The sequence below is a fragment of the Helianthus annuus genome, chromosome 7, assembly GCF_002127325.2.
Source record: "Helianthus annuus cultivar XRQ/B chromosome 7, HanXRQr2.0-SUNRISE, whole genome shotgun sequence".
NCBI classification, from domain to species: Eukaryota; Viridiplantae; Streptophyta; class Magnoliopsida; order Asterales; family Asteraceae; genus Helianthus; species Helianthus annuus.
Window position 1 is genome coordinate 70,583,633 of NC_035439.2, and position 27,010 is coordinate 70,610,642.

Consider the following 27,010-nt stretch of genomic DNA (forward strand, 5'->3'; position numbering starts at 1 on the left):
AAAGATCGCTCAATCATTGACGCTCCTCACGCAGAAAGATAAGAAGTTTGATTGGGGAATCAAACAGGAAGAAGCGTTCCAGCTATTGAAAGATAAGCTTTGTAATGCGCCGATCTTAGCACTACCGGAAGGTACAGATGATTTCGTGGTATACTGTGACGCCTCGCGTCAAGGATTGGGTTGCGTGTTGATGCAATGCCAAAAGGTTATAGCTTACACATCGCGTCAACTGAAGGTACACGAAAAGAATTATACCACACACGATTTAGAACTAGGCGCAGTGGTATTTGCTTTAAAGATCTGGAGACACTACCTATATGGTACGAAGTGTACAATCTTCACAGATCATAAAAGCCTGCAACACATATTCAACCAGAAGGAGTTGAATATGAGGCAGAGACGATGGGTCGAGTTGTTGAACGACTACGACTGCGAGATAAAGTACCATCCAGGGAAGGCGAATGTGGTCGCCGATGCCCTAAGTCGAAAAGAAAGGATCAAGCCCATAAGGGTTAGGGCTTTAGAGATGATTATTCAAACAGATCTTTCCTTGCGCATTCGTGCCGCGCAGAAAGAAGCTCTTAAGGAAAGAAACATTGAAGAAGAATATCTCCGTGGGATGGAGAAGCAATTGGTGCCAAACGAGGAAGGAACGTTATGTTTTATGAAAAGGATTTGGGTTCCTTTGTTCGGTGATTTGAGAAAAGTTATTTTTGATGAAGCTCACAAATCGCGGTACTCTATCCATCCAGGAGCGGATAAGATGTACCAAGATCTTAAGGATTACTATTGGTGGCCTAGGATGAAAGGCGATGTTGCTGTTTATGTGAGCAAGTGTTTAACGTGCGCTAAAGTGAAAGCGGAATACTAGAAGCCTTCAGGACTTCTGCAACAACCTCAGATTCCCAAGTGGAAATGGGAACAAATCTCCATGGATTTTATTACAAAGTTGCCTAGAACGCCCAGAGGTCATGACACTATTTGGGTAATAGTGGACCGATTAACGAAGTCTGCACACTTCTTACCTATCAGGGAAAAGGATAATACGAGCAAATTGGCTGAAATTTACATGAGAGAAATTGTTACACGCCATGGAGTACCTCTCTCGATCATCTCTGATAGAGACGGAAGGTTCGTATCAAGGATTTGGCAATCCTTCCAAGAAGCTTTTGGCTCGCAATTGAATCTGAGCACTGCATTTCACCCGCAGACCGATGGACAAAGCGAACGGACGATTCAGACTTTGGAAGATATGCTGAGAGCATGTGTTATGGATTTGGGCGGTAGCTGGGATAAGCATTTGCCATTGGTCGAATTTTCATACAACAACAGCCACCACACCAGTATTGGTGCCGCGCCATTTGAAGCTTTATATGGTCGCAAGTGCAGATCACCGCTTTGTTGGTCTGATGCAGGTGATAGACAATTGGTTGGTCCTGATGTGGTGCAGGAAACCACAGACAAGATTGCACAGATCTGAGATCGCATCAAGGCGGCTCGTGATCATCAGAAATGTTATGCGGATCAAAGAAGGAAACCTCTAGAGTTTGAGGTAGGTGATATGGTTTTGTTAAAGGTATCACCCTGGAAGGGTGTGGCACGCTTCAGAAAGCGTGGAAAGTTGAATCCGCGGTATATTGGTCCGTTCAGAATTTTGGAAAGAATTAGGTTAGTAGCGTACAAGCTGGACTTACCTGCTGAACTGAATGGTGTTCACGATACATTTCATGTATCAAACTTGAAGAAAAGTCCAACTCAAGATACCGTTGTCATTCCCACCGACGAGATTCATGTTGATGACACGCTCCATTTTGTGGAAGAACCGGTTGAGGTTACAGATTGGAAAGTGAACAAAACGCGCCGGAGCAGTGTCAAGCTCGTCAAAGTTCGTTGGAATGCCAGGCATGGTCCTGAATACACCTGGGAGCGTGAGGACCGAATGAAAGAGAAATACCCCCACTTATTCCCCAAGAACCCTGCATCTAGAAGCAGAACTTAAAATTTCGGGACGAAATTTTTCTAACGGGGGGAGAATGTGACAACCCTCACCAAATCAAGTATCCGTACGACTTAATTAATATTTAATTACTGCTTAATTACTGTGCTTGCTTGAAATTGTGGATAAACTGCTACCTGAATACTGATACATGAACATACTTGCATCATACCTTATTTGCTGTCACTCCATTATTTACATACAGAACTTTAGTGACAACCTTGATGCACAAAAGCATAGTAGCACAATGAACGGATAACCTTTTTAACATGCTGATATAGCCAGCATCAGGCAAACACTGCCTCTAAGGCCTGTATGAGCCTGAGATAGTTTACTACACTAGTAGAGAGTGTAGGGATATGAGGGTTGTAGAACTGCGTCACTAGGTGATAATTATAGTGACCGGATGTGCCTAAAACGTACTTTAAGTACAAAATTCAGCACTTTAAAATAAAATTCAGCATTTAGCCAACTAATAAAGTGCCAAAAACATGAGAAAAATATTACTAGACACTTTCCAAAGTGTCGGGAATAAGTTGTGTCACTAAAAATAGTAATAACGACACTTTAAAGCTTTGTTAAGCACTTTAACGGATCCCTATCCAACCGAACAACCGGACTATACCCGGAACACAAAAATATTGCCATCAACACTGTTTTTCTTTGTTTAAGCCTGTTGGGGTCCCCGAATACCCTAACACCCGTCACAACTTACTACATGCTAGTAACCGGGTTAACCTCCTAATTATCTAACTATATCCTAACTATATAGTTGAAATCTAACCAAAGACCCCCCCCCAACCGAAATAGTCCCCTAGGGGGACACCCTTGTCCTTGCATGATTATTTAAATCATGGTTGTCTAATATCAATGGTATCAATGGGACATAGTAACCTTTGGGTAATTAAGTTGAGGATTGTCTATAAGTATCAACCAAGATCCATCATATTCATTTAACACTTAACAAAACATCACACTACTCTCTCCTCTCTTGCTCACTTTCGGCCGAGAACCACCCACCACCCATCCATCATTTTTGATCTTGATCAAGCCATTCCATACACATACAAGGGTTAAGGATTGCGTATAAGGAACCTCGGTGCTCACGGATTGCGAAGGACCTCGCTACATTGCTTTTATCCACTTGATTTCCGACTAGTTTCTTCCCTAGCCTTGAGCTAGTAGTAAGTGACTCTAAACGCCTTCTTGATCTATTCTAAAGTGGTTAAAATGAACTTTGTCGGTTAAAAATCATAGACATACAAGATGACATACTAAAAGTTTACAAAAATGATAAACATGTTGGATAAAAACAATAGAGTTGTGTAAAACTTGTAAGACTTGTTTTATTTTGATTATTTAGTGTTGATCTATGATTGTAGTAGCTCGGATCGTCATCTAACCCGGCTAAGTCATGTCCATGAAACATGACCTAGAGTATGTTTAAGTGTAAAAGGGGTTAAATGATGAACACTACTACACATTGAGCATGAACTTGTGTAAAAACAATCTTACTTATGAAATAGACTTGTAAACTAGTAGATCTACGGATCTACAAGTGGTATTTTCAAAAGACCAAGCGTCAAAAGAAGTCATATTTTCTAAACCGGATCTTACATGAACAAAAGTGATTTTTGTAAACACACAAGTGTCTACACACTTGTGTAACACAAAGTTTTGACAAAAGAACTATTTTTGTAAATATTGACAAGAAGTTGTAAAGATGTAACTTCTTTAAAAACGAGACTTTCAAGAAACCGGATTGATTTATAAAAAGGTTTACTAAAAATATGGAAAGTTACTACATATTTTGGATAAACTACAAGTTCATGTATTTTTGCGATTTATATCTATTTTGACAAGTTTGATGGTTTGAATATTGTTTGTTAATGTTGGGACCATTGTTGATTTGAATTTTAAAAGAAAATGATACGCTTGAAAGCGTGGCCACCTGCAGTTACAGGGGAAACTCTGGCGAAATTTTTCTAAAAACCCAACACTTGGAAATATTTTCACCACAAGTGTTATAAATGTATTTTTAACTTGTTTTCAAAAATGTAAATTTCGCCACGATTTTTATTACAACATTTCTAAGTGTCGGAGGTGGGATTTTCACAAAATAAAACTTGCTAAAATATATATTTAGATTGTATATTTTCATAACAACACTTGTGAGATTTTTATGATTATTTTGTGAACTATACAAATATTATTTTTAGGGTAAAAATAATATTACCGAGTGTTAATGATTCCAAAATAATTCGAACGCCTTCACCATAAATAATTAAGTTACAACGGTATAATTGTTACCACCCGATCTTTATCCGTAACTTACGTATTTTCAGAAAATACTCATAAATATGTATTTTTTTTTTTTGACAAGAGTATTATTTTGGGAAAAATTATGTGAAATAAAATATAATATTTTTGGGAAAATATTTATATTTTGGAGTTAGAACTAAAATATATTTTTAAGTGAGACTTAATAATATATTTCGAAGTTATACGAACGCACATGTATTAAAGCCCCCATCCTTGGGAAGGAAAATATTTACCAAATAATTACTAAGTGTAAACACGAAATAGTTGCCTAACTATTTCCCAAAGGACATTAAACCTTAAACTAAGGCACGGCTGTCCGTCTAATAGAAGTTAGTACGTGTAGGTCGTCGCACAGCAGATTGATCAGGAGATTTACTTGATAGAGACGCACCACTGTGAGTTCATGTCCCCCTTTTCTCTTAATTGTTTTCAGTTTTCCAAACTGCGGGGGTGAAATACATGTTACTATGATTACAAGTACTTTATACATGGTATGGTTAGCGTAAGGAGGGTTACTACTTAGATCATGTGAGTGGGTAGGCGCAACTTGAGGCCATTAATCCTCATTGTAGGACCGAGGGACAGTAGCGGTAGATCTATCTGGGTGTAGCGAGCCCAACCCCAGGCCCAGCGTAACGGACCTCGGGGTGACTTTGTGCCCAACGCCAAATCCGCTAGGTTTGAGTTTTCCTACTTGCACTTCACACATATCAATGGCCTTGCAAACCATTGGTGATCTCTTTTTCCTTATTTGCTACATACCAGGATTTTATACATACAAAGGTTTTATTACTCACTTACACACGAACTCGCTCAACATTATTGTTGATTTTTCCAACTTACATGTATTTCAGGGAACTAAAGATCTGGCGCGGTATGCTACGTTTTCCCGCTGCATAAGAGTTACGAGGTCATCCAAGTTTAGGGGATGTGACTTTTTCCTGGACGAGTCACAGTCCTTAAACTGCATTTTTATCATGTTGATGTTTGTGTCTTTCGAACAATGTTTTTATGTTGTTATCAGGTTGTAGTGCCCGTTGCATGAGTCAACGCCTTAAGACAATGTTGTGTTACTTATGTTTTAAAACTTTATTCAATGGATGATCTTGCATGGTTTTATTTTCATATAGCTTTGTTATGATTAAGCTATGGTATTAAGAAGTCACACCAAATTAACCACGCTTCCGCAAAGCTAGGGTGTGACAGTTTGTTAATCACATAAATCAGTTCACATTCCACAAGTAATGTATCAGTAAAACACAATGCCATACTTATTCTAATCATCAATACACAATTTACATGTCTCGAGGGTTACATAAACAATAACTCAGTCAAACACTTAGCTAAATATTCACATCAAAACACAGTTCATGCTATATCAATTGTTCTGTTAAGATTGTTCTCAGATGGTATCCGACGAAAGATTAGATACGACGAAACTCTTATGTTTCGTCGAGTTACAGATATGGCGAAACCCTTAGGTTTCATCGAGTTACCGTCATGGCGAAACTCCATGTTTCGTCGTGGAGGTGTATGTGGCGAAACTCCATGTTTCGTCGTGAATACCAACCCTAGTTATCCTAAAAGTTCATACCATGCTATATATCGTCCAATTTATCAAACAGTTTCATCAATACACATATCTCTATTCGTACCCTAATCATACATAACCAGAATCATTATTTTACCAGCAAAAATCTACAACATAACCTTTCGATTCACATGACATAAACCATGAACCACATCATTCAACAGTTAATCATCAGTATCTAAATCAAATCCAACATTCACACTACTTCATCGTTACAATCACTATGAATGTCCCTAATCTCAGTCGATTATCACAGGAACCTACCCAATTCTTATGATTATTCTCACATTGATTTATCTGGTTATTCAACATATATTCAACTGAATCAAACATATCGTCTATCGATCCTTAGATTAGCGAAACAACACTATTCATGTAACCCATTGATTATCATTTAACATATTAAACCCTAATTTACACGAACATCACACATACATATATAAATCTGTTATTCAAGTTAACAAATAAACAAGAACAAGCAATTAAGAAATAACACAAATACGAATCTACTAACCAAGAGGCTCGACTGGAGGAGATGATGTCTCGATGTGGGGATCTACTGCCGTCGATCGCCAAAGGAAAAGAGAGAAAAGAATGGGGTTCTAGGGTTTCACAAATGAAGGTACGCGTACAATATAAGGAAATCATGACCGAGTATAACTGGGTTTCACTTGGGCCTAAGCCCATCTCGACGAAACTTGGGTGATGACGAAAGTCTGAGAGATGACGAAACACTAGGTTTCGTCGAGTACATGTGTCTGTGAGATGACGAAACACCAAGTTTCGTTGAGTACAAGTTTCGTTAAGCACATGTTTGTGACGAAAATCCAAATATAAGGGAAAATCCAAATATAAGGGTGTATGGTTCAAGTTTATCTAATCTTAACCAATTAATTAGTTTTCAATACATTAACCATAGGAACAAACAATAATGCAATAATTACAAACATTAAACAAACGTGCACAAGTTATGAAAACACAGTTGTGAAACAAGTAACGTGTCAAGAAAAGGCCTAGAAAACTCGGGTTGTCACAACTATCACATTTGAAATGCTGAATTTGAGTTCATCTAGCGGATGCTATTGTTTCTGAAAACTCATTTGCATATTGTGGACGATCGTTTGGAATTCTATTGGTCGAAACTCCCCTTTCATTGAACCGCTGTGAAATAAGTTATACTAGATTATACATCAATACATATCGTGTCCTTTGACATCAAATTCTGAAACACATACCTTCTAACCGTTGGGTTCCTATTGTTGAAATATGTCCTTGGATTCACCTGATTCGAATAAGCCTTGTTTCATGTTCGTGGTTAATCACTTTTGTATTATTCATATCCATACACGCATAAGGTAACCCTAAGGAATTAATGTAGATTAAATTTCGAGGACGAAATTTTCTTAACAGGGGGAGAATGTGACAACTGTCAAAATTTCAGGTATCCGTACAACTATTAAATCATGATTAGTGCTTAATGATTGTGCTGAATTACGATTAATGACTTGAATTGCCTTCTGATTATTGCTATGATACATACATGTGCATCACATATTGCTTAATGTCATATCATTATTGCATGAGAACTTTATTGACTCAAATGATGCACGAAGCACAGTTAGCACAGTTATCATACAAATCAGAAAAATGTTGACGGAATTCAGTAAATAGACAGACATTGTATTGAGACACAGAATGAGTCAGAAAACAAGCAATACACTAGTATAGTGTGTAGGAAAGTAAGGATCACAAAACTTCCTTCCTAGAGATAGTTTAAGTGCTGGAAAGTGTCTAAAACTCACACAAACTGCAGAATTCTGCAGAAAAACAGCAAAATCAGCATTTGAACACTCTAATATCATGCAGAAATATGGTTAAATGGTCCTGAATGCTTTCCTAAGTGTCGGGAATCAAAACTGTCACAAAAAGTAACATAAGGCACACTAAACTGCAAAGTTTAGCACCATAACGAACTGGTAACCAACCGAACAACCCTGAAACACCAAATTTTCACTAGAAGCATGGTTTTAACACTACATAACACACTATATAAATATCTAATAACTAAATCCCTAACTATACACTTGAGATCTAACTAATAACTAACCATTTTGTTGAAACCTAGTCTACACCCCTACCTATAATCGGCTAGACAAGCATGGCCCACTCAAGATTTTGTTTGTTTATTATAATAGATCATGTCTCACCTTATGTAACACGTTACTCACTAGTTAAATTTGTTATGGAAGATTATAACTTGAACCATTAGGACATTCATCTTCATTCTCACCACATATCACTAACACCAACTTCTCTCTTCCTTCCCCTCTACCTTCGTCCGTAACCCCCTCACCATACATCCACCATCTTCATTCAACTTTCATACATTCTACATATACTCAAGGGTGTTAGAAGGTGCATAAAGAAGCTTGGAGCTTTCGGAAGTTGAAGAACCTTCACCATTTGCTTTTATCCACTTCATTTCATCTCTTGATTATCCCTAGCCTTGAGCTAGTGGTAAGAACATCATACACTCTATTTTACATCTATTTCAAGTGGTTAAAAAATGATACATGTTGATTAACTTGAAGAACATTAAGAAACAAGAGAATGAAACTTTAACATAAGCTTAACTCATGAAGAAATCTTGATGTTTATGTGTTGATTTACTTGTTTACTTGTGAAAATGATGTAGATCTTCATATGATCTTGCTAGATCATGATTACAAATATAATCTAGCAAGATAAGAGGATGAAAATGTTGTAGGATTATAGATCATCCTCATAAGAAACGTGAACTTGAAAGAATATGTTGTGTTCTTGTAAAATGATGATTAAAGTAAGTAGTAAATCTTGTAGATCTAAGATTTCAAGAATGATTTTCCAGGAAACCAAGTTAAAAATACAAGTTTTACTAAATCTTGGTTCTTACATAAATAAACCTCATTTTTGATGGTTAAACAAGTATAGAAACTTATGTGTAACAAGAAAAATCCATGAAGAAACATTTTTAGAAAATAAGATTGTAAGTTGTAAAGATCTAAATTCTTTAAAAATGATGTTTTTAAAGAATCAACCACACTTTAAAGGGTAACAAGACTTACTAGATACCCTAGTAAGTTACTACAAATTTTTTGTAAATTTTCAAGTTCATGAAGTGGTAGTTTATGCTTGTTCTTGGCAAAATTGGTAAGTAAAGATTATGTGTTGTTGATTGTTGATTAATTGTGACGATTTTACAAAAGAAAATGATATACCTTTAAGGTATGGAAACCTCCATTTTTAGGGGAAATTATGGCAAATTTTTCTAAAAATTAAACACTTAGAAAAATATTTTTAAACAAATATTTACAAGTATATTTTTAAACCATAAATTTTCATACAAAGTTTGCCATAATTTTTGTTACAAAATTATAAATATTGGAGGTTGGTTTTTATAAATAAAAGTGACTAAATATGTATTTAGAAAATATATATTTAGAAGTCACCATGTGTGTGATTTTTTGTATATTACGTGTATTAGTTATATTATTTTAGGACTTGAAATAATATAACTCATCAAAATACCAAAAATTACAATCCAAAATATTACCAAAAATTCCAAGGAATAAATATACAAAGAATACCCAAGTTGTTGGTAGAACCGAACAAAGGAATATAACTCACAAAAATATTCCGGAAATATTATTCATAAGTATATTTTTGGTAAATAGTATTTTGGACACAAAGAGAACAAAAATATGATTTTTATACTTACTACAAGATTATATCATATTTTTGACAAGTAGAAAATATATTATTTTTGGCAAGTAAAAATATATTTTCTTGGAATTATTAGAAGGTATATTATTTTTGGAAGAAATATATATTTCCTCAAACAAACATGAAATACATTGTTATTGAGAGAAAATGTATTTTCTTAAATAAACTTGAAGTATATTATTTTTGGAAGGAAAATGGATTTATATATATTGCCTAAGTTAGACTTGGAAATATATTATTTTTGAAACTTGTATGAGATTTACAAATATTTTTTCCAAAGGAAAAATTATAAACAATCTTTCTAAGTAATGTTTCTCAAAATATATATTGGAATATATATTGAAGTATTTTTACTTGAAATATTAATCCGGGAAAATTAATACAAAATTTAGTATAAGAATACTTAACAATTACAAGAAGATACGTATTCTCGTACGTATAAATACACACCAGGATACGACACCAATACATGGCAAAAATATACAAGTATAAAAATACGAATACAAATACACCCATCCTTGGGAAGGATACACAGGAATAAATGCATAAAGGTAACAAGTTAAAATATATTATTTTAACAACTATTCCAAAATGAAATAAATATAATTTTAAGTTAAAATATTTATTATTTTAACAAATAATTATATAACTTGGAATAATATTGAAGAGACAATGAAACTCACAGACACTAATAACACCAAGTTAAGGCACGACCCACTCGTCTAATAGATCATAGCACGTTGTAGGTAGTCGTATACTCCCGAGGAAATTTGAGTTACAGTTGGATACGAAGAATGCAAAACTGTGAGTTCATATCCCCCTTTTCTTTTATTTGTTTTGTTTTATAACTTCGGGGGTGAAGTACATGTTACTAAATGATTACAAACAATTACAAATGGTATGGTTAGCTAAGGAAAATACTGTTAGATCATGTGAATGGGTAGGCGCACTCTTAAGACCATTAATCCTCGTGTTAGGACCGAGGAACATGAGTGATAGATCTATCTGGTTGTAGCGAGCCCACACCCATGTGGACCGGGGTTTTGGCCCATGAGGTGACTATGTCTTACAACCGGAGGCCCGGTACAAAATCTGCTAGGTTTGAGCCTTCCTACGCCGTTTCACACATGTTAATGTATTAGCTACACATTAATTGATCTATTCCTTGTTGCTTCATACCAGTTTACAAATACACACATACATACTTACAAATGTTTTCAAGGATGATTCGTGCACACATACAAATCACATGAACTCGCTCAACTTTTGTTGATGTTTCCAAACTACATGTATTTCAGGAAACTAAGTATGGATCTGGCGGGCGTTGAAGTTTCAAGTGTTGTTTGGAATAAAAGATGTCATCCGGTGTCGAATGGTTTAGAGTGTGTATCCTATCCTAGATAGGTTGCATATTCCAAAGCCTAGTTTTGTTAATGTCTTTTGCTAAGTCCTTATATAACTTTAAAAACAATTTGCATGGTTTGTCATTTGGATTTGACGTCTGTGTTGGATTTCTAGACAATGTTGATATTATGTTTTAAAACTTAAATTTATGGATGACACCATGGTTTTATCATATAGTTGTTTGTTATAGTTGAATACAATGATATTAAGCAAGTCACACCGAATCACGCTTCCGCAAAAGTTAGGGTGTGACAATTCAGACATCTGCTTATGAAATAAATAATATGAACCATTAAGTGCTGAACCAGTAAGAGGTCTGAACCATTAAGAGTCTTATTAAGAGGTAAACAAACAACCCCTAACCCACCTTGGTAGGTGTGTCGTGGAAGTGAAGTTGGGTCAGCGATGAGTTGATGGACCTGGTCTTTGTCAACTTGATCCACCTAAAAATACTCCCATAATTGCTACAACTACGTAGCAGTTGGGTTCGTGAGGGCTCATAGGGAGTTATTAATGCCACTTTTTAATTGTCTCAATTATAGCATATAACTCATGCATGCAAGTCAACTGCAATTGCATTTAGTTGTAAACCTTCTTGCTATAAAAAAGATAGTGGCCTATCATTCTGTGAAAGGACCACTCCAATGGCCGATCCCGAGGCGTCATTTGTGAGATCAAAAGCCGTAGTGAAGTCAGGTATAAGTGTATAACAAGAGTGATACGATACTTCCTTACTAATTTCAGTTCATGGAAGGTTGATGATGCTTTATCATTCCATGCGAATGAAACACTTGTTGCTTCAATAGGTCAGTTAACGGAGATGAAATGGTAGCATAACTTGTGACAACCAAGAATTTTCAGGTTAACTCCGTTAACACAACTCCGTTATCTTTAACGTTATCATAAACATTCATTATTGCATTTCACTTGATATTAGTTGGTAAGTGGCAGTTAGTACACGAACACTCGTGTAACAGTAATTCGGTGAGTTAACCGAATTACTAAACTGCACACAAGTCTGATCCCAAACATTGGTGAAACATGGATATAGTATTGCAAACATAGAAATATTAATATAATTATGTGGAATTATATGTTATTTGACAATATGGATTAATTGCCAGTTGTTTCTTGTAATTGTGTAACAATGTGTGTGTTTTGTGTGATCTAGTGTTTATAAAAATAATTAACAAATTAGTGGGTTTTATTTTTATAGACTTGGGCTAGTGATTTTACTAAAAAAGTGTTATGGTGGGCTTGTTTTAATTAAAAAGGCCATTAAAAGTTGTAAAACCCACTAAAAGGCCCACCCTTGGTTTCTACTAGTTAGATTTAAAAGAAAAATTAAAACCCAACCCTAAACCCCCTTGTACGTACGAGAGCCCTACCCCCACCATGATTTTAAAATTATGCCTTCAATACACCATTCCATCTTGATTTGTTACTTGGATCTTGCAATTGGTGGTTCCCTTGATCGATTCCAATACCCTATAACGCTTACAAGTATCTTGATCGATCTTGATAGTTTTTATGATTTTCAAGATTAGGTCGAAAACCCTAGTTTAACCAAACTTAATTTTAACCAAACTTGTTGATGTTTAGTGTTTGTCTCTGATCATGGGAGTGTTTTGAATGATTTTTGCATGATTTGAAAACCCTAGATTCTTGATTGTTCATACATTGCCAAAATAGGAAACTTTAATGATTTAGATGTTTATATATGCATGTATATGATGATTTTATTGTGTTTAGTGTTATGGATATGATAGTATATGTATATAATGATGTAGAACCTAGTTGGGTGATGAAAACCCTAAGGTGCATGCTAGTTCATAACTTACTAAAAAGAGAAACCTTGTTGAATTTGAAGATTTGACATTGCATGACCCCGTAAGAACATTATAGCAAAATTTCCCGAAATTGTTTTGATCATAACCTACTCATACAAATGTCAAATAGGAAAATTCTTGAGCCTCGTATCATCTACTTGAAGTGTAGACGATCCACAAAACGTTTTGTATTTTTCCATCAACCCTAACTATGTTTTTACAATTTTTTAATGTTAGTAGGTTAAGCTGAGTTTTCTGATCAGAAAATAGGATCCATGCGCGACTATAACTTGATCAATATTAGGATTTAGGACATGAAATCTTTACAGTAGATACTCATAGGAGTTGGTACGATACTCTAGTTGGTCTTGCGTCAATTGGATCAACGTAGATTTTTCTATAAATTCAATGGTAAACTGTCATCAGAAAACGATGTTTTGACCTTTATGTGTGGTAATATTTTTCACGAGTTTTCTATAAACATTCAGACCTCGAGAAAACACAACCCCATATAGTCTATTTGGCATATCTCAGAAAATATTCATAATTTTTCTGCATCATTTATTATTTTAAATAAAATACACAAACTAACACAAAAACTGATGTTGTGTTGTGATTGCTGAACTTTTTTGTTAACACTAGAGTTTACTTCTACTTGACTATGCAAAGTATAATTAGGAGGTGAAACTTGAATAAATGCATCATATATGTTATGTATTGTGTACTATAACCTTACTTGTAAAAGAAAAGTTTCCATTGTATTCGCCCTTAGATTAATATATTTTAATAAAATAGTTCAAATCAAAATTAGATTTGGTCAACTATCTTTAAGTACCAAAAAATAATACTAGAAGAGCTCGCAAAAATTATAGGCGATACAGGTAATTAATGTTTTTTTCCTAAATGTCCTCAAATATATCGTATTATTAAGTAAATAAGTATGAATAGTCTTACAATATCATTATGTGGATAAGTATGGATTGGTTTACGCGAACCATTTTGACCCGGGTTGTTTTGACCTACCTTCTTTCAACCAATCCAATTTGTGCCCTCTCGTAAAAATTATTTTAGGATTCGCCACTGTATATATGTTATATATTTTATAACATATATCAATCATTTGGTTATTCAGGAACTTGTTGCCATTTCTAGCTTTGTATGTAGCAGACATAATTTCCTTTCTAGCAGTTCTTTTCATTCTTTCTGTGACAACTCGTATTTCAAACCTTTCGTTATACCTTGATGTAGCATGCTTGAACGTTATGTGATTATGTGACACTTTGATGTTAATGGAATGTTATGTTTGTTATATTATGTGGTTATGTGTAATGTATGTATATATGTAATGTGGTCGCACAACACAAACCCAACCGCACAACTTGAGTACAATCGCACAAGCCCATTTGGGCCACACTCCTTGTACTCGAATTCAAGGGCAGCCCATGATGGGTTCGGCCCACCCCTTATTCGCATAACCTCATGAGGAGGGTGTATACTCCTCATTATTTGCAAAACACAACACACACCAAACCCTAAATCTCTCTCCCTCTCTCTAACTCGACGACAACATCTCCTCTTCTCTCGAAGCTTTCTTATTCGGATCGACCCTTGTTCTACTTTCTAACCGGTTAGTATTTTACTATTGATTGTATGTTAGATGATGTTGTGGCTTATATGTATCTACATAATGATTTAGGGTTGATATATGGTTAATTATAATGCAAATTGATGAGATTGGTGTTCATGTAATCGGCTCACATATGTAGTATGATTAGATCATTATAGGGGTTAATAATCACATGATGTTGAGGATGACCTAGAACCGATTGCATGTTAATCGGCTGTTGTGCGAGTATAATTGGATAATTGTTGTGTTGCCATGTTAGGGTGCATGCTAGTAATCAAGACCACGAACCTGTTAATGTGTTTAATGTTATGGTTGTTGTTCATGCTATGAATGTGATTAGGGTTCATATGAATTAGCGGATAAAACCTTAGTTGATCGATCCACATCCAAGTTAGAAACTGTTTGATTGTTTGACCGATTTGATGCAAAATAGGAAACTGTTGAATGATTGAAACTGATCGCATGAAATTAGGGGATTCGATAACTAATCGTACAAGGCCACCCTTGATCGCACAAGATCTGATCTGATCGCACAAGGGACTGGTCGCACAAGACAGTCGCATAAGCTTGGTGCAACTGTTTAAAGCTCACAGTATAACTCAGTTATGCACGACCGCACAAGGTATTGTGGATCGCACAAGACCGTGTCAATCGCACAGTACCTTGGGCCACACAGTATGCTAAGTTATGTTATGATGTTGGGCTGAACAGCCCAAAACCCAATCGCACAAGTCGTCCGTAGTCACACAAGTCCATTTGGACCGCACAAGTTAAATGTGTGTTTAATTAATTGGGCCGCACAAGCTGTTGGGCTTAGGATGTAATGGGTCGGGTTTAAATTTGATCGCACAACCCATTGTGGATCGCACAAGTTGTGCTGATCACACAACAGGTTGGGCTGGTCATCCTTTGGGCTTCATCTTTTGGATCGCACAAGAGGATTGGGCTTGCACAACCATAACAGCCCAATCACTTGAGTCGCACAAGTTGAGTTATGTTTATGTGGACTGTATGCTACTGTTTGACCAGTTTCCATGATTCTGCGTGTTTACCATGATCATTATGTGTTGTAACTTGTTAGCTTATGTGTAAACCTACATGCACTACTTGAACCTAGACTTGACTTGTATGGAAACCATGTTACGACGTGGTTGACCACTAGCAGCTCGATTGACCTTTTGTTTATCTGCCGAGCTAATCTAGGGTGAGTTCACACTTCTACAAGGCATGGGATTCCTGGTGGTTGGGAATGGGTAACTGAATGAAAGGAAACCTGCGTATTCTTCTTGGTTAGAATACGTACCTCCACCCTCTTATTTGAAGGGTAACAACATTGGAACCTGCATGATCTCCTTGAATGGGACACGTACCTCCACCCTCTTAGCTGAAGGGTGACAACATTGATTCTAGACCAAAAACTTTATCATTAAGTCCCTCATTTTTATATCGACTTAATCGCCGGGCCAATGGCGAACGAGTCATTAGTTAAATAGCGCTATTAGGTTTGACAAGCCTAACACCGTGCCGTAGAGGACGGGAGTGGACTAATGGATCTGGGCACGTCAATGATGATAGACATTGACTTAGGGCACCCAACTTTCTCAGTCAGTGGTCGATATGGTAACGGGTCTAGTGGGATATTCATGGGGTAGCCCCCACGGCTGGGAGCCAGAGTAAAAGGAAAGGATTAGTCATGTTTTTAAACTATGGGGTAACCCCCATGACAAGCAAGCCAGCTAAAGGAAACTTATGTTTTTGAAACAACTTAAAAAGAATACCCAATTGTGAACTCGCTCAACTTTGTTGTTGATTCGTTACTATATGCCTTGCAGGTTGTTAGGTGTTTAGATGGAGCTTGCACAGGAGGACGGGGTCGTTGTGGAACATGGACTGTTGAGTTCCATGTTAAACTTATGAACTTATAACTTATGTTTTGGTTTTAAACTTTATGCTTCCGTTGTCGACTTAAACTTTGTTGAATTGTTTTGACACCAATTATATTGTTTGGTTTGGGACTTTTATTTATTTAATTTATCATGTTTAATATGATTGGTGGCTTGATCCTGGTCATGTCACGCCTCCAGCGGTGATACTCCGCGTGTGGAATTTGGGGGTGTGACACTTTCCATTCCATGGCATATGTCATGTCATGATCTTGCGCTTAGAAGATCAGGTCTTACCATTTTAATGCCTTATTTTTGACGCATACTATACTTCATCCTTCTTAGTATATATACTAATGGTTAGGACAACTTTAGTTCTTTGCAGTCCATGTATTGTCATAACAGCTTCTTTATTACTGGTAATCTTATTAAGATTACAGGTGAAGAAAGTCTTTGTAAGTGTATCTAGTCATGGATACTCTCATCTTCTCAAAAGTTCTTAATGAAAGCAGAATTTATACTGAATTAGAGTAAGTCTTAGTTATGCGTTTTGTGCCTTTAATCATAGCACAACTTATAGTTACAGGTTTCCTAATGCGTCAATTATCTAAGGTAACGCATTGAAAACTCTTATACTTTCAATGGCGTCCCAATTCAAAGGGTTCCTATCGTTCATCTTGTCGCACAAGTTACGAGACAGATGATCAACTAAAATAGCGGTCGATGTCGGAATTATAAATGTATACTAGAGTTTCATGATAGCGAAATCTAAAATTATCATTGACACACATGCTCGTGATTCATCCTAAATTGTCAATTATGATGGTCTTTGGACTTTCTTGTATATAGATATACATATCTATACAATCATATGTTTCATATATTGTATCTACATATCATTATAAGGTCAATGTATTTAATAGGTTCATATTTCCAAAAACAGGTCAGACATCAGGTTATGGTACTGTTTAGGGAATTCTGTAACTTTTTAACATAACATATACCTCATCTTACCCGGTCTCTCCGGAGAGGCTACTCCATCTTACCCGGACAAGCTGGAGAGTCTACCACACCATACCTAGTCTTGCCGGAGAGGCAATCGTATTTCCCATAAAAAGAATTTTCTCAAATCATGATTTTTAAGGTGCATCTTTTATTAAGGCTTTCATCAAAAAACAAGGAATTTAGTATTCACATGACGGATCATATTCCAAAACCAAGTAATACCAATAAACAAGAAATAACGGTGATCAGGTGTTATTGCTATTTAATATACTTGAAATGTTCTAGTTATCATCCTCACGGTATACCAATACCCATTACACTATATCCATGCAAGTAATTTAGCTTATCTCGAAACTTATTTTAAGGCATCTTTCTTAGGTTCAAGTCTAAATATTATCCTGGGTGCTACCAATCAATATCAATATCTTAACTCTTTTGTTTAAGCTTAGGTATTATCACAACACCTAATTGCTTAAACGAGTGACTCCGATACCACTTCTGTCACAACCACCGACCACACCCTGGACAGAAGCCGTGAACCGTCAAGTGGTATCGGTGGTTATTTTGAAAATATTGCAGCGGAATTTCATCAGGACCGTGAGTTAGGAAAAATATCAGAGTTTAGAAACACTGGATTTTATTTATAAAAAAAGATGGGGATAAACCCATTACAAAGGCAACTTTAATAGGGGATAAATCCATAAAACAATGTTTCTTAATTTAAATGATAAAATAAGCCAATTCTTTAAGCTTTTTCTTGCTGTATCACAATTCTTATTCAGATCTACTGTAATCACCTGACACATGTTTAAAAACATTTTATCAGCAGGAAACACTGGTGAGTTCATTCAATTTGTACAAAAACACATTGTTATAATTACAGCATTAAGGGTTTTTACATTTGTTTATATCTTTCGATTACTCAAATCAGTATTTGTCACTCGGTGGCAGTTCCTGTGACTATGGTTATATCGCTATTGGCCCTCAATAGTCCAATAGCAAATCTTATCAAGTAGTGTATACAAAGGGTATGTTTGGCAAAAGTAGCTGGTGACTGGAAGCTGGTAGCTAGTAGTTGTAGTTTTTTAGATATATTTGGTGTTTGGCAGAGTAGTTGGAGCTTTTAATAAAATGTATAAATGACCAAAATGGACATAACTAAAAATTTAAAAAGTTTATACATTAATAAGTTCATTATTTTTAGAGGTTAAAATAGTCATTTTTCCCTAAAAGCTTGTAGCTCCTTCTAAACGCTACTAGTAGTAGCGTTCACCTAAAACTGCAAGCTCCTAACCTAAAAGCTTCAAGCTCATTCAACCAAATAAGGCTTTTTATTGAGTAGGAGCTTTTTCTTAAAAGCTTAAAGCTAGAAGCTCCTAAAAGCTCCTAAATGCTCGATGCCAAACATACCCAAAACCCCACATACCGGTAGTAATTTCAGAATACAAAAACTTAATCACTGTAAATATAACTGGAAAACATTTAGGGTTTTGAAAGCATTTAATAAAAAGAGAATGACTCACTTTGCAGAATTAGGGTTTTGATTTAACAGGCCTCCTGATTCTAAGCCTCTTGATTAACAGTAAGTTTATAGCTCCAAGTCTTTTGATAATTAAGCATCTACTTTATCAGTGAATTTAAGCCTTCTGATTTTTCGCCCAATCATGCGTTTTTTTCTCGATTTCGTGTCGGTTTTTATCGCGTATGCTCGGATCTTGATCCTAAATGGTTCGGTTTTTAATTGCGAGTTTAGTAAGGGTACTTTTGTGCGGGTTGGTTCATCAAACGTCAAGTTTTCTTAACCTCTAAGTTCTGATTGAGTATCACAAGTTTCGTCGCGCACAGTTGGGGTTTAATTACGGGTTGTCATTGGGAATGTTTTTTTAGGGTTGTTACATTTTGTTTGTTAAAATATCTACATAAGGTATGTTTGTTATTTGACATTGTGTCATTGCAACTACTATAACAGGTTTGCCTACCCTTGTGTCATAACCAGATTCGAATTTTTTCATGTTTAATTTCGTGTTTAGTCTGAAGACTCACATTGGCAGATACTGCTTTGTAGGTTGCCTTGGAGTATTCTATTTTCCTTACATTCTTCATTGGTAAATTTGGAGTTAGTTTTTTTTTCTTTCATTCAAAAACCTCTTAAATCTTATATAGTAATAAACGCCTTAATTTTCTACATAGATAGTGAAAGTACAAGCTGATACTACAATTTAAATGAGCTACCTTAGTCACTGGACATCATATAATTGTAACTACATGAACTTGATGACCTGAAATTTTAAAAGGGGTCGACTCTTTTGATATCTAACAGGCTATTCCTAGGGTAATATAAGAAATCTTTATCTATGTTTATGATAATGAACATTATACCGAGCAAATCACTTCGCATTTATTACTTAATTGGCTTTAAAAGTGATTAGCTTTCAACTTTGACAAGGTGAAAGCTTTGGTTCATTTTTTATCTACACATAATTGTTGTTATATTTATACACAAAGTTGGGAGTAGTACTTTTTTAATTTTGGGTCGTCCGATTAAATCAATAGTTGTAGTTATATATAAAGCAGGTCTAGGTTGGAGTGAGTTATGACACGTAAAGTGGTAGTAGGTGAGATTGGGCCATGTGGATGTTCCTCCTACATCCACCATGCGTCTTCCGCTACCACCTTGCAGAAGCTCGAATCTACTCCCAAATCCATTCTCTCACCGGATCTCATAATCCGTAACCCATGTCTCCTCTTACAAGTCACAATGCCTCTGTCGATCCAAAAAAAAAATGTTGATTCTAAATGGAGATTTCGTTGTTCTATATTACCTCAAGGCAATGCTCGCATCCTTCATCAGGTCTCTCTTTGAGCGCACATTCTTTTTTATTTGTTTCAATATGTATGTGTGTGTGTTTCTTTTTAGGTGTGTGTATTTGTTTCTATTTATGCGTAATGTAAATATTTGATGAAATTTGGTATTGTAGCTGTTAAGAATGATGCATGTATTGTTATTCTTCGAATTCAATGGTAACTAACTCTCATATTAATACTTTCAATACTGGATTATGCTATTTTCAAGTCACGTGTTTTGTAAGGAATAATCGTTTTAATTTGTAGGTCATATTCTTAAGAACTCTATAGATTGAAATCACTAATCTCTACACATCCTATACTACAAGGGTTGATTCATAATTAGTTTAAAGACAGTTATATGGTGGTTGCAAAGTACAGGGACTAAAGTTGACAATATAGAACTTGTCAACTAACACCCTAAGGGTTGCGACACCCTTGGAGTCGCACCTGTTTGATCTCGGCTACAAGGAGAAACAAAGGGACATGAATCTAGGAAAAGAAGACATAATCTTTCAAGATTAATTCTCATCCACACAATCCAAGAGACACACCCGTTTGTGAAAGGACGCGTCTATTCACTCGCACCTTTTAGAAACTATAAATAGGGATAGATTTCATTTGTAGAGTTCGTTCATGTTCGTTCATTCACATTCAATTACACTCATTGTATTCAAACTCAAGTTATGAAAGTTTAGTTTATCATTTGCGATCTAGAGATCAAAGATCAAGTCTGGGCAACAATTAGTATCATAGCATCAGGCTCTAGTCATCGCAGGGAATTCGCGATCAGGTTTTACTTTTCAATTTAGTTTTATTTTCGGTTCAAGGTTATCGAACCAGGGGGTTAGGAATCTAGGGTTTTTTGATTCCGGGGTTTAATGCGAATTAGATTGATTGATTATTACGCGTTGGGAAATCGTGGGTTAAGGATTAGAGGTTTAGCGAAACCTAGAAAATAAAGTTTATTAAAAGTGAAGATTGTTCGGTCAGAAGATATGTCAAGTGTAACCGGACCAAATCCACAAGTCGTAATTCAAAAGGAAGGAAGTTCTCTTTCCCAATTCCAGTGTCCTATTTTGAAACCAACAAACTACACGGTTTGGGAAATTCGCATCAAAAAGATTTTGGAAGCGAATGGACTTTGGGAAACGAATGAACCGACAAAAAAATACACAATGGATGTTAAGAAAGATAAGTCGGCAATTGCTTATCTATTCCAAGCAATACCGGAAGATGTTGTATTGCAAGTTGCAAATTGCAAAACCGCAAAAGAAATTTGGGAAAATTTGAAAACAAGACACGTTGGCGTTGATCGGGTACAAAAGGCTCGTTGGCATACACTAATGTCAGAATTCGAGTTAATGCAAATGAAAGAAGATGACATCGTGGACTCTTTCTCTGCAAAGATAAACAGAATTGTTATATGTGCAAGTGAATTAGGGACAACATTGAGTCAACCGACTTTGGTACGCAAACTGCTAAATGTCATGCCAGATAAGTTCACTCAGATTGTCGCCTCCATGGAACAATACTCCGATCTTGAAACAATGACGCTAGAAGAAGCAGTCAGAAGGTTAAAGACTTATGAAGAAGGCTAAGGTTAAAGAAAGGAAGCCCTGGAGATAACCAAGATAAATTGATGTTTACACATCATGACAACAACTCAGGCAGAGGAAGACAGTTCGGGAACCGCGGGCGTGGTAGGTTCAACCAATTACGTGGAAATTGGTGAGACAATAAAGACAAGAAAGGCATTAAGAATGAAGGATCTTTGAACAGACCTAGAGGTGGAAATTCAAAGAATTGGAGGAGTTTGGAAGGAACCAAACAGACACAAGTAAGATCCAGTGCTTCAAGTGTCAAAAATTTGGACACTTTAAAAGAGGTTGTCCCGAGAAAGAAGTCGTGCAAGAACACTCAAATCTCGTCAAGGAAGACGAAGCACCCGTATTGCTAATGGCAATACAAGAAGAAAACGTTGTTCAAGAAAGGGTTCTACTAAACGAAGAACACATAGAACCAACAAGTTACGCCGTAGAAGATGAAAGTCTATGGTACTTAAACAACGGGGCAAGCAACCACATGACAGGAGTGCAAAGTCACTTCAGAGAATTAGATGAAAAGTTGACGGGGCAAGTACATTTCGGTGACAGGTCGCACGTAGAGATTAAAGGCATAGGTTCAATATTGCTGGAATGTCTGAATCAAGAACAGAAAATTGTTTCTCAAGTATATTACATTCCAAGTCTGAAAAGCAACATATTGAGCGTCGGACAACTCACAGAAATTGGTTGCAAAGTAGTTATGGATGGAGACTTACTAACAGTCCGCGACAGAAATAAAAAGTTACTAATGCGAGTCAGGATAATGAGGAACAGGCTGTATAAAGTTAAATTGAAGATTGGAAGGCCAATCTGTCTGCTCTCAAACATAGAAGATTTGGCATGGTTATGGAACACGAGGTTAGGCCATTTACACTTCGATGCTATTAAGGAAATGACTCGAAAGAACTTAGTACATGGAGTTCCTCAAATAATATTAGGAAAACATAGTAGGACACCATTTCCAAATCATGCAAAATTCAGATCTTTAAGACCTCTGGATTTAGTCTATGGAGATTTGTGTGGTCCTATATCACCACCAACACATGCTGGGAGGAAGTACATATTTCTACTTGTAGACGATTGCACTCGCTACATGTAGGAATATCTACTAACTTCCAAGGATCAAGCATTCGAAACTTTCAAGCAGTTTAAAGAAAAAGTGGAGACAGAAACACGAACCAAGTTAAAGATGCTAAGGACGGATAGAGGAGGAGAATTCATGTCGGCTGAATTCAATAAGTATTGCAAAGACAATGTCATAGCGAGACAGCTTACAGCGTCGTATTCCCCACAGCAAAATGGAGCAGTGGAAAGAAGGAACAAGACGATGTTGTCAACTACTCGGAGTATGCTCAAGGCAATGAATATGCCACAGAATTTTTGGGGTGAAGCAATAAGACATATGTTATACGTATTAAACCGGATTCCAACGAAGTCTTTGGTGAACAAGACCCCGTATGAAGCATTGAAAGGAAGAAAGCCGAATCTAAAGCACCTAAAGGTTTTTGGCTGCACAGCATACGCTAAGGTATTAACACTTCAAAAAAAGAAGCTAGATGATATAAGTGCACCTATGGTTTATCTTGGAATAGAAGAAGGATCAAAGGCATATAGATTATATGATCCGGCAAAAAACAAGATATGTGTCAGTAGAGATGTAAAGTTCATGGAAGGTCAACCATGGAACTGGGATAGTTATATGGAAACGGTAGATTCAGGGAATCCCAAATGGACAAACTTTGTCATTCATGAAGATGACAACCCACCTGGGTTAGAAGAAAATGAACCAAGTAGTCCTGGTAGTAGCGGACCACATCATGGAGATTCAGAAGTAGATCACACAGAAGAAGAACAAGACTCCTTTGTAACCCTGCCAGCACATTCGTACAATTAGAACTCATCAGGGAATTCAAGTAGATTATCAAGTAGAGGTCCATCTACATCTGAAAGTACAACGAAGAGTATTAGTGACACTCTAGTAAAACTAAGAAGTCTCGAAGAACTATATGAGGAGACGGAGGAAATTCAAGTAGATCCTCAAGAATTACTACTTGCTGAAGAAAAACCAAGGTATTACAAGGAAGCATCTAATGACAGAAAATGGATTGAAGCAATGAAGGCTGAGTTAGACTCGATAAACAAGAATAACACTTGGAGATTGACAGAGTTGCCAAGAGATCACAAGGTAATAGGTTTAAAGTGGGTATTCAAGACTAAGAAAGATGCAAATGGAAACGTTGTCAGACACAAAGCAAGGCTGGTAGCAAAAGGATATGTTCAGCAACACGGGATAGACTTTGACGAATTCTTTGCACCAGTAGCACACATAGAGACAGTTCGACTAATGTTCGCTTTAGCAGCATATCAAGGTTGGGAGGTACATCACTTAGACGTGAAGTCTGCATTCTTACACGGAGACCTCAAGGAGGAGGTCTATGTCTCATAACCAGAAGGATTATTAAAGCCAGGAGATGAAGGAAAGGTTTATAAACTATCAAAGGCTCTATATGGATTGAGACAAGCACCACGTGCTTGGAACACGAAATTAGATCAAACCCTAGAGTCACTGAACTTCAAGAAGTGTACTTTAGAGCAAGCAATCTATAAAAGGATAAGTAAGACTTCTACACTGATAGTCGGAGTCTATGTTGATGATTTGATAATCACTGGAACATCAAGGAAGGAGATAGATGTTTTCAAGTCTCAGATGGAGAACAAGTTTGAAATGAGTGATCTAGGATTACTAGCATATTATCTGGGAATATAAGTTATTCAAGCAGGGGGTGAGATAGCCATCAAGCAGACATGCTATATCAACAAAATACTCAAAGACGCTGATAACTTGCAACGACACAAAGATTCCTATGAATCCAGGAACACAGTTAACAAAGACTGAAGAAGGAGATCTAGTAGATGCAACACATTACAGAAGCCTGATAGGTTCTCTCATGTACTTATTGCATACAAGGCCAAATCTATGTTACCCAGTCAGTCTGCTTAGTAGATTCATGCAAGAACCAAAGGAGCAACACTTGAAAGCAATGAAGCAAGTACTACGTTATATCAAAGGAACTAAAGAGCATGGAATCATATACAAGAAGCAAGGAGGATGCAAGATCACAGATTATAGTGATAGTAGTTATGGTGTTAATACAGACAAAGGAAAAGGTACAACTGGTCTAGTATTTTACTTTGGAGAATCACCTATAATCTGGTGCACACAGAAGCAACAGACAGTGGCACTATCATCTTGTGAATCAGAATTCATGGCAGCCACTGCAGCAGCATGCCAAGCACTATGGCTTAAAGGATTGTTAAGATTGCACCTATAATCTGGTGCACACAAACACACCCGTTCGTGAAAGGACGCGTCTATTCACTCACACCTTTTAGAAACTATAAATAGGGATATATTTCATTTGTAGAATTCGTTCATGTTCATTCATTCACATTCACGTTCAATTACACTCATTATATTCAAATTCAAGTTATGAAAGTTTAGTTTATCATTTGCGATCTAGAGATCAAAGATCAAGTCTGGGCAACATAGATGACTTTCTTGTGTTGTTTTTATTATAAACGTAATAAACGATTACAAATCGCATTTCCATCTCCATCAGAATATGAACTTCCACGTTCTCAGTTCAGTGGTATTAAACGTTGGCAGTGGATCATTGGAAGTCGGGGTTGGACGCTTCTAGGATATTCTCGGTTAAAAGTTTAAAGACGCAGCTGAGTGGGTCAGTTGGGGTTACGGGGTCAGTTTTTAATTGGAACTCATGGGTACTAAAGAAAGTGGGTCTGGTGGCTTGGAGAGCAAGCTTGGATTGGTTGCCGACTTTGGTGGTATTACGAAGGAAGTGCGTGGACGTGTCTTATGTTTGGTGTGTTTTCTACTGTAATTTTGAGGAGTCGGCTTTTGTGTTGGGTCAGATTGGAGAATGATGTTATCAATTACAACAAGTTTATTAGCGACGTTATTGTTCGTATGGTGTAGCAAGTTTATTTGATATATTTTGTATGTTTTAGCATGTTTAGTAGGTTTTCCAAGCAAGAGGCGGCTTGCTTCGTGAGCCACCACCCCGGGGGAGCTCACCCGGGGTGGATGATTATCTTTTGTATTCTCTTTATCACATTCAATGAAAACATCTATCTTTCTTGATTAAAGTTTCCATCTTTCTTGTTCATGTTCGTTTGTTCTTGGCTCGAATCACCCGTCTCACTATTTTTCACCGAACCGAGACTAAAATCAGATCTTTATGGGACTATCATTTTGTGCGTTCGCCTATGCGTTATGGCAAGTTATTTCTAATTGGTGCAAGATTCGACCAATTTTCACAGCTGATATCCATGATTTACTTTGCTTGTACAGGTACATCCCGGGTTCTAAAAAGAAAAGGAAAGTTCTACATATTGTGTTCTTAATTGCATTTTGGTGATGGAATAACATTTCTCTTTGTTTGTCCTTAATAATTATAATATTTTTTTTACTTTTACTCGAGTTCTTTACAGCAGCTGCCCTTAGACTATCTCCAACGGGCCCTTGAAGACCAAGCCCTTAGAGGCCCTTGGATGCCTTTACCATTGGAGCCCATCCACCCTTAGAGGCCCTTAAGTGTGATGCTCTTGCACAAGGGCGTGTTTTGTCTTGGTTTATGTGATGAGGTGGACCCAAAGTAAAAAAAGAAAAGTTTTATTGAAATATTGTGTGTAATGGGTAGTTAATGAGGTGGAAATTAAAGAATGTAAGGATATTTGTAGGGTTGGAGATGAAATAAGGGTTTTTAAGGATTTGTAAGTATATTATGTGACAGATGACGTGGCAGCTAAAGACGCCTAAAGACGCCTTTAGCATTGGAGATAGTCTTATTCCAAACAAGCCCGTTTGTCACTCTTGTGGCTCCTTCACCAGAGAGGGAGCAAATGCAAACTCATGAGATATAATACAAACAAATACTTAAAATCATTTACGCAGAGTCAACTCTATCAATTTAGGTTTATGGCAATACATTCATGGAGGAACATATGGGTAAAGATGCCTCCAAAGGTCTTGTATTATTCAATTTACTAACTGAATTCCGTCACAATGAACCTAATCGATTCCAACCGAACAATTGTTTTTTATCGGTGTAAATCAGAT

At 36.5% G+C, this 27,010-nt stretch overlaps 2 protein-coding genes across 2 annotated transcripts; both read left to right on the plus strand.

The window, feature by feature from the left end:
* Positions 1-21,261: 21,261 nt before the first annotated feature.
* LOC110866552 lies at positions 21,262-21,864 on the plus strand. The gene has a single exon (XM_022115695.1). It carries the CDS (start codon positions 21,262-21,264, stop codon positions 21,862-21,864), a length of 603 nt encoding a protein of 200 aa, XP_021971387.1.
* Positions 21,865-24,734: 2,870 nt separating this feature from the next.
* LOC110866550 (secreted RxLR effector protein 161-like) lies at positions 24,735-25,202 on the plus strand. The gene has a single exon (XM_022115694.1). It carries the CDS (start codon positions 24,735-24,737, stop codon positions 25,200-25,202), a length of 468 nt encoding a protein of 155 aa, XP_021971386.1.
* The last annotated feature ends 1,808 nt before the right edge of the window (positions 25,203-27,010 follow it).

Bases quoted from the DNA above. Each gene is read 5' to 3' on its own strand.
- LOC110866550 (XM_022115694.1), top strand. From the start codon at position 24,735: ATGAATCCAGGAACACAGTTAACAAAGACTGAAGAAGGAGATCTAGTA.
- LOC110866552 (XM_022115695.1), top strand. From the start codon at position 21,262: ATGTCAAGTGTAACCGGACCAAATCCACAAGTCGTAATTCAAAAGGAA.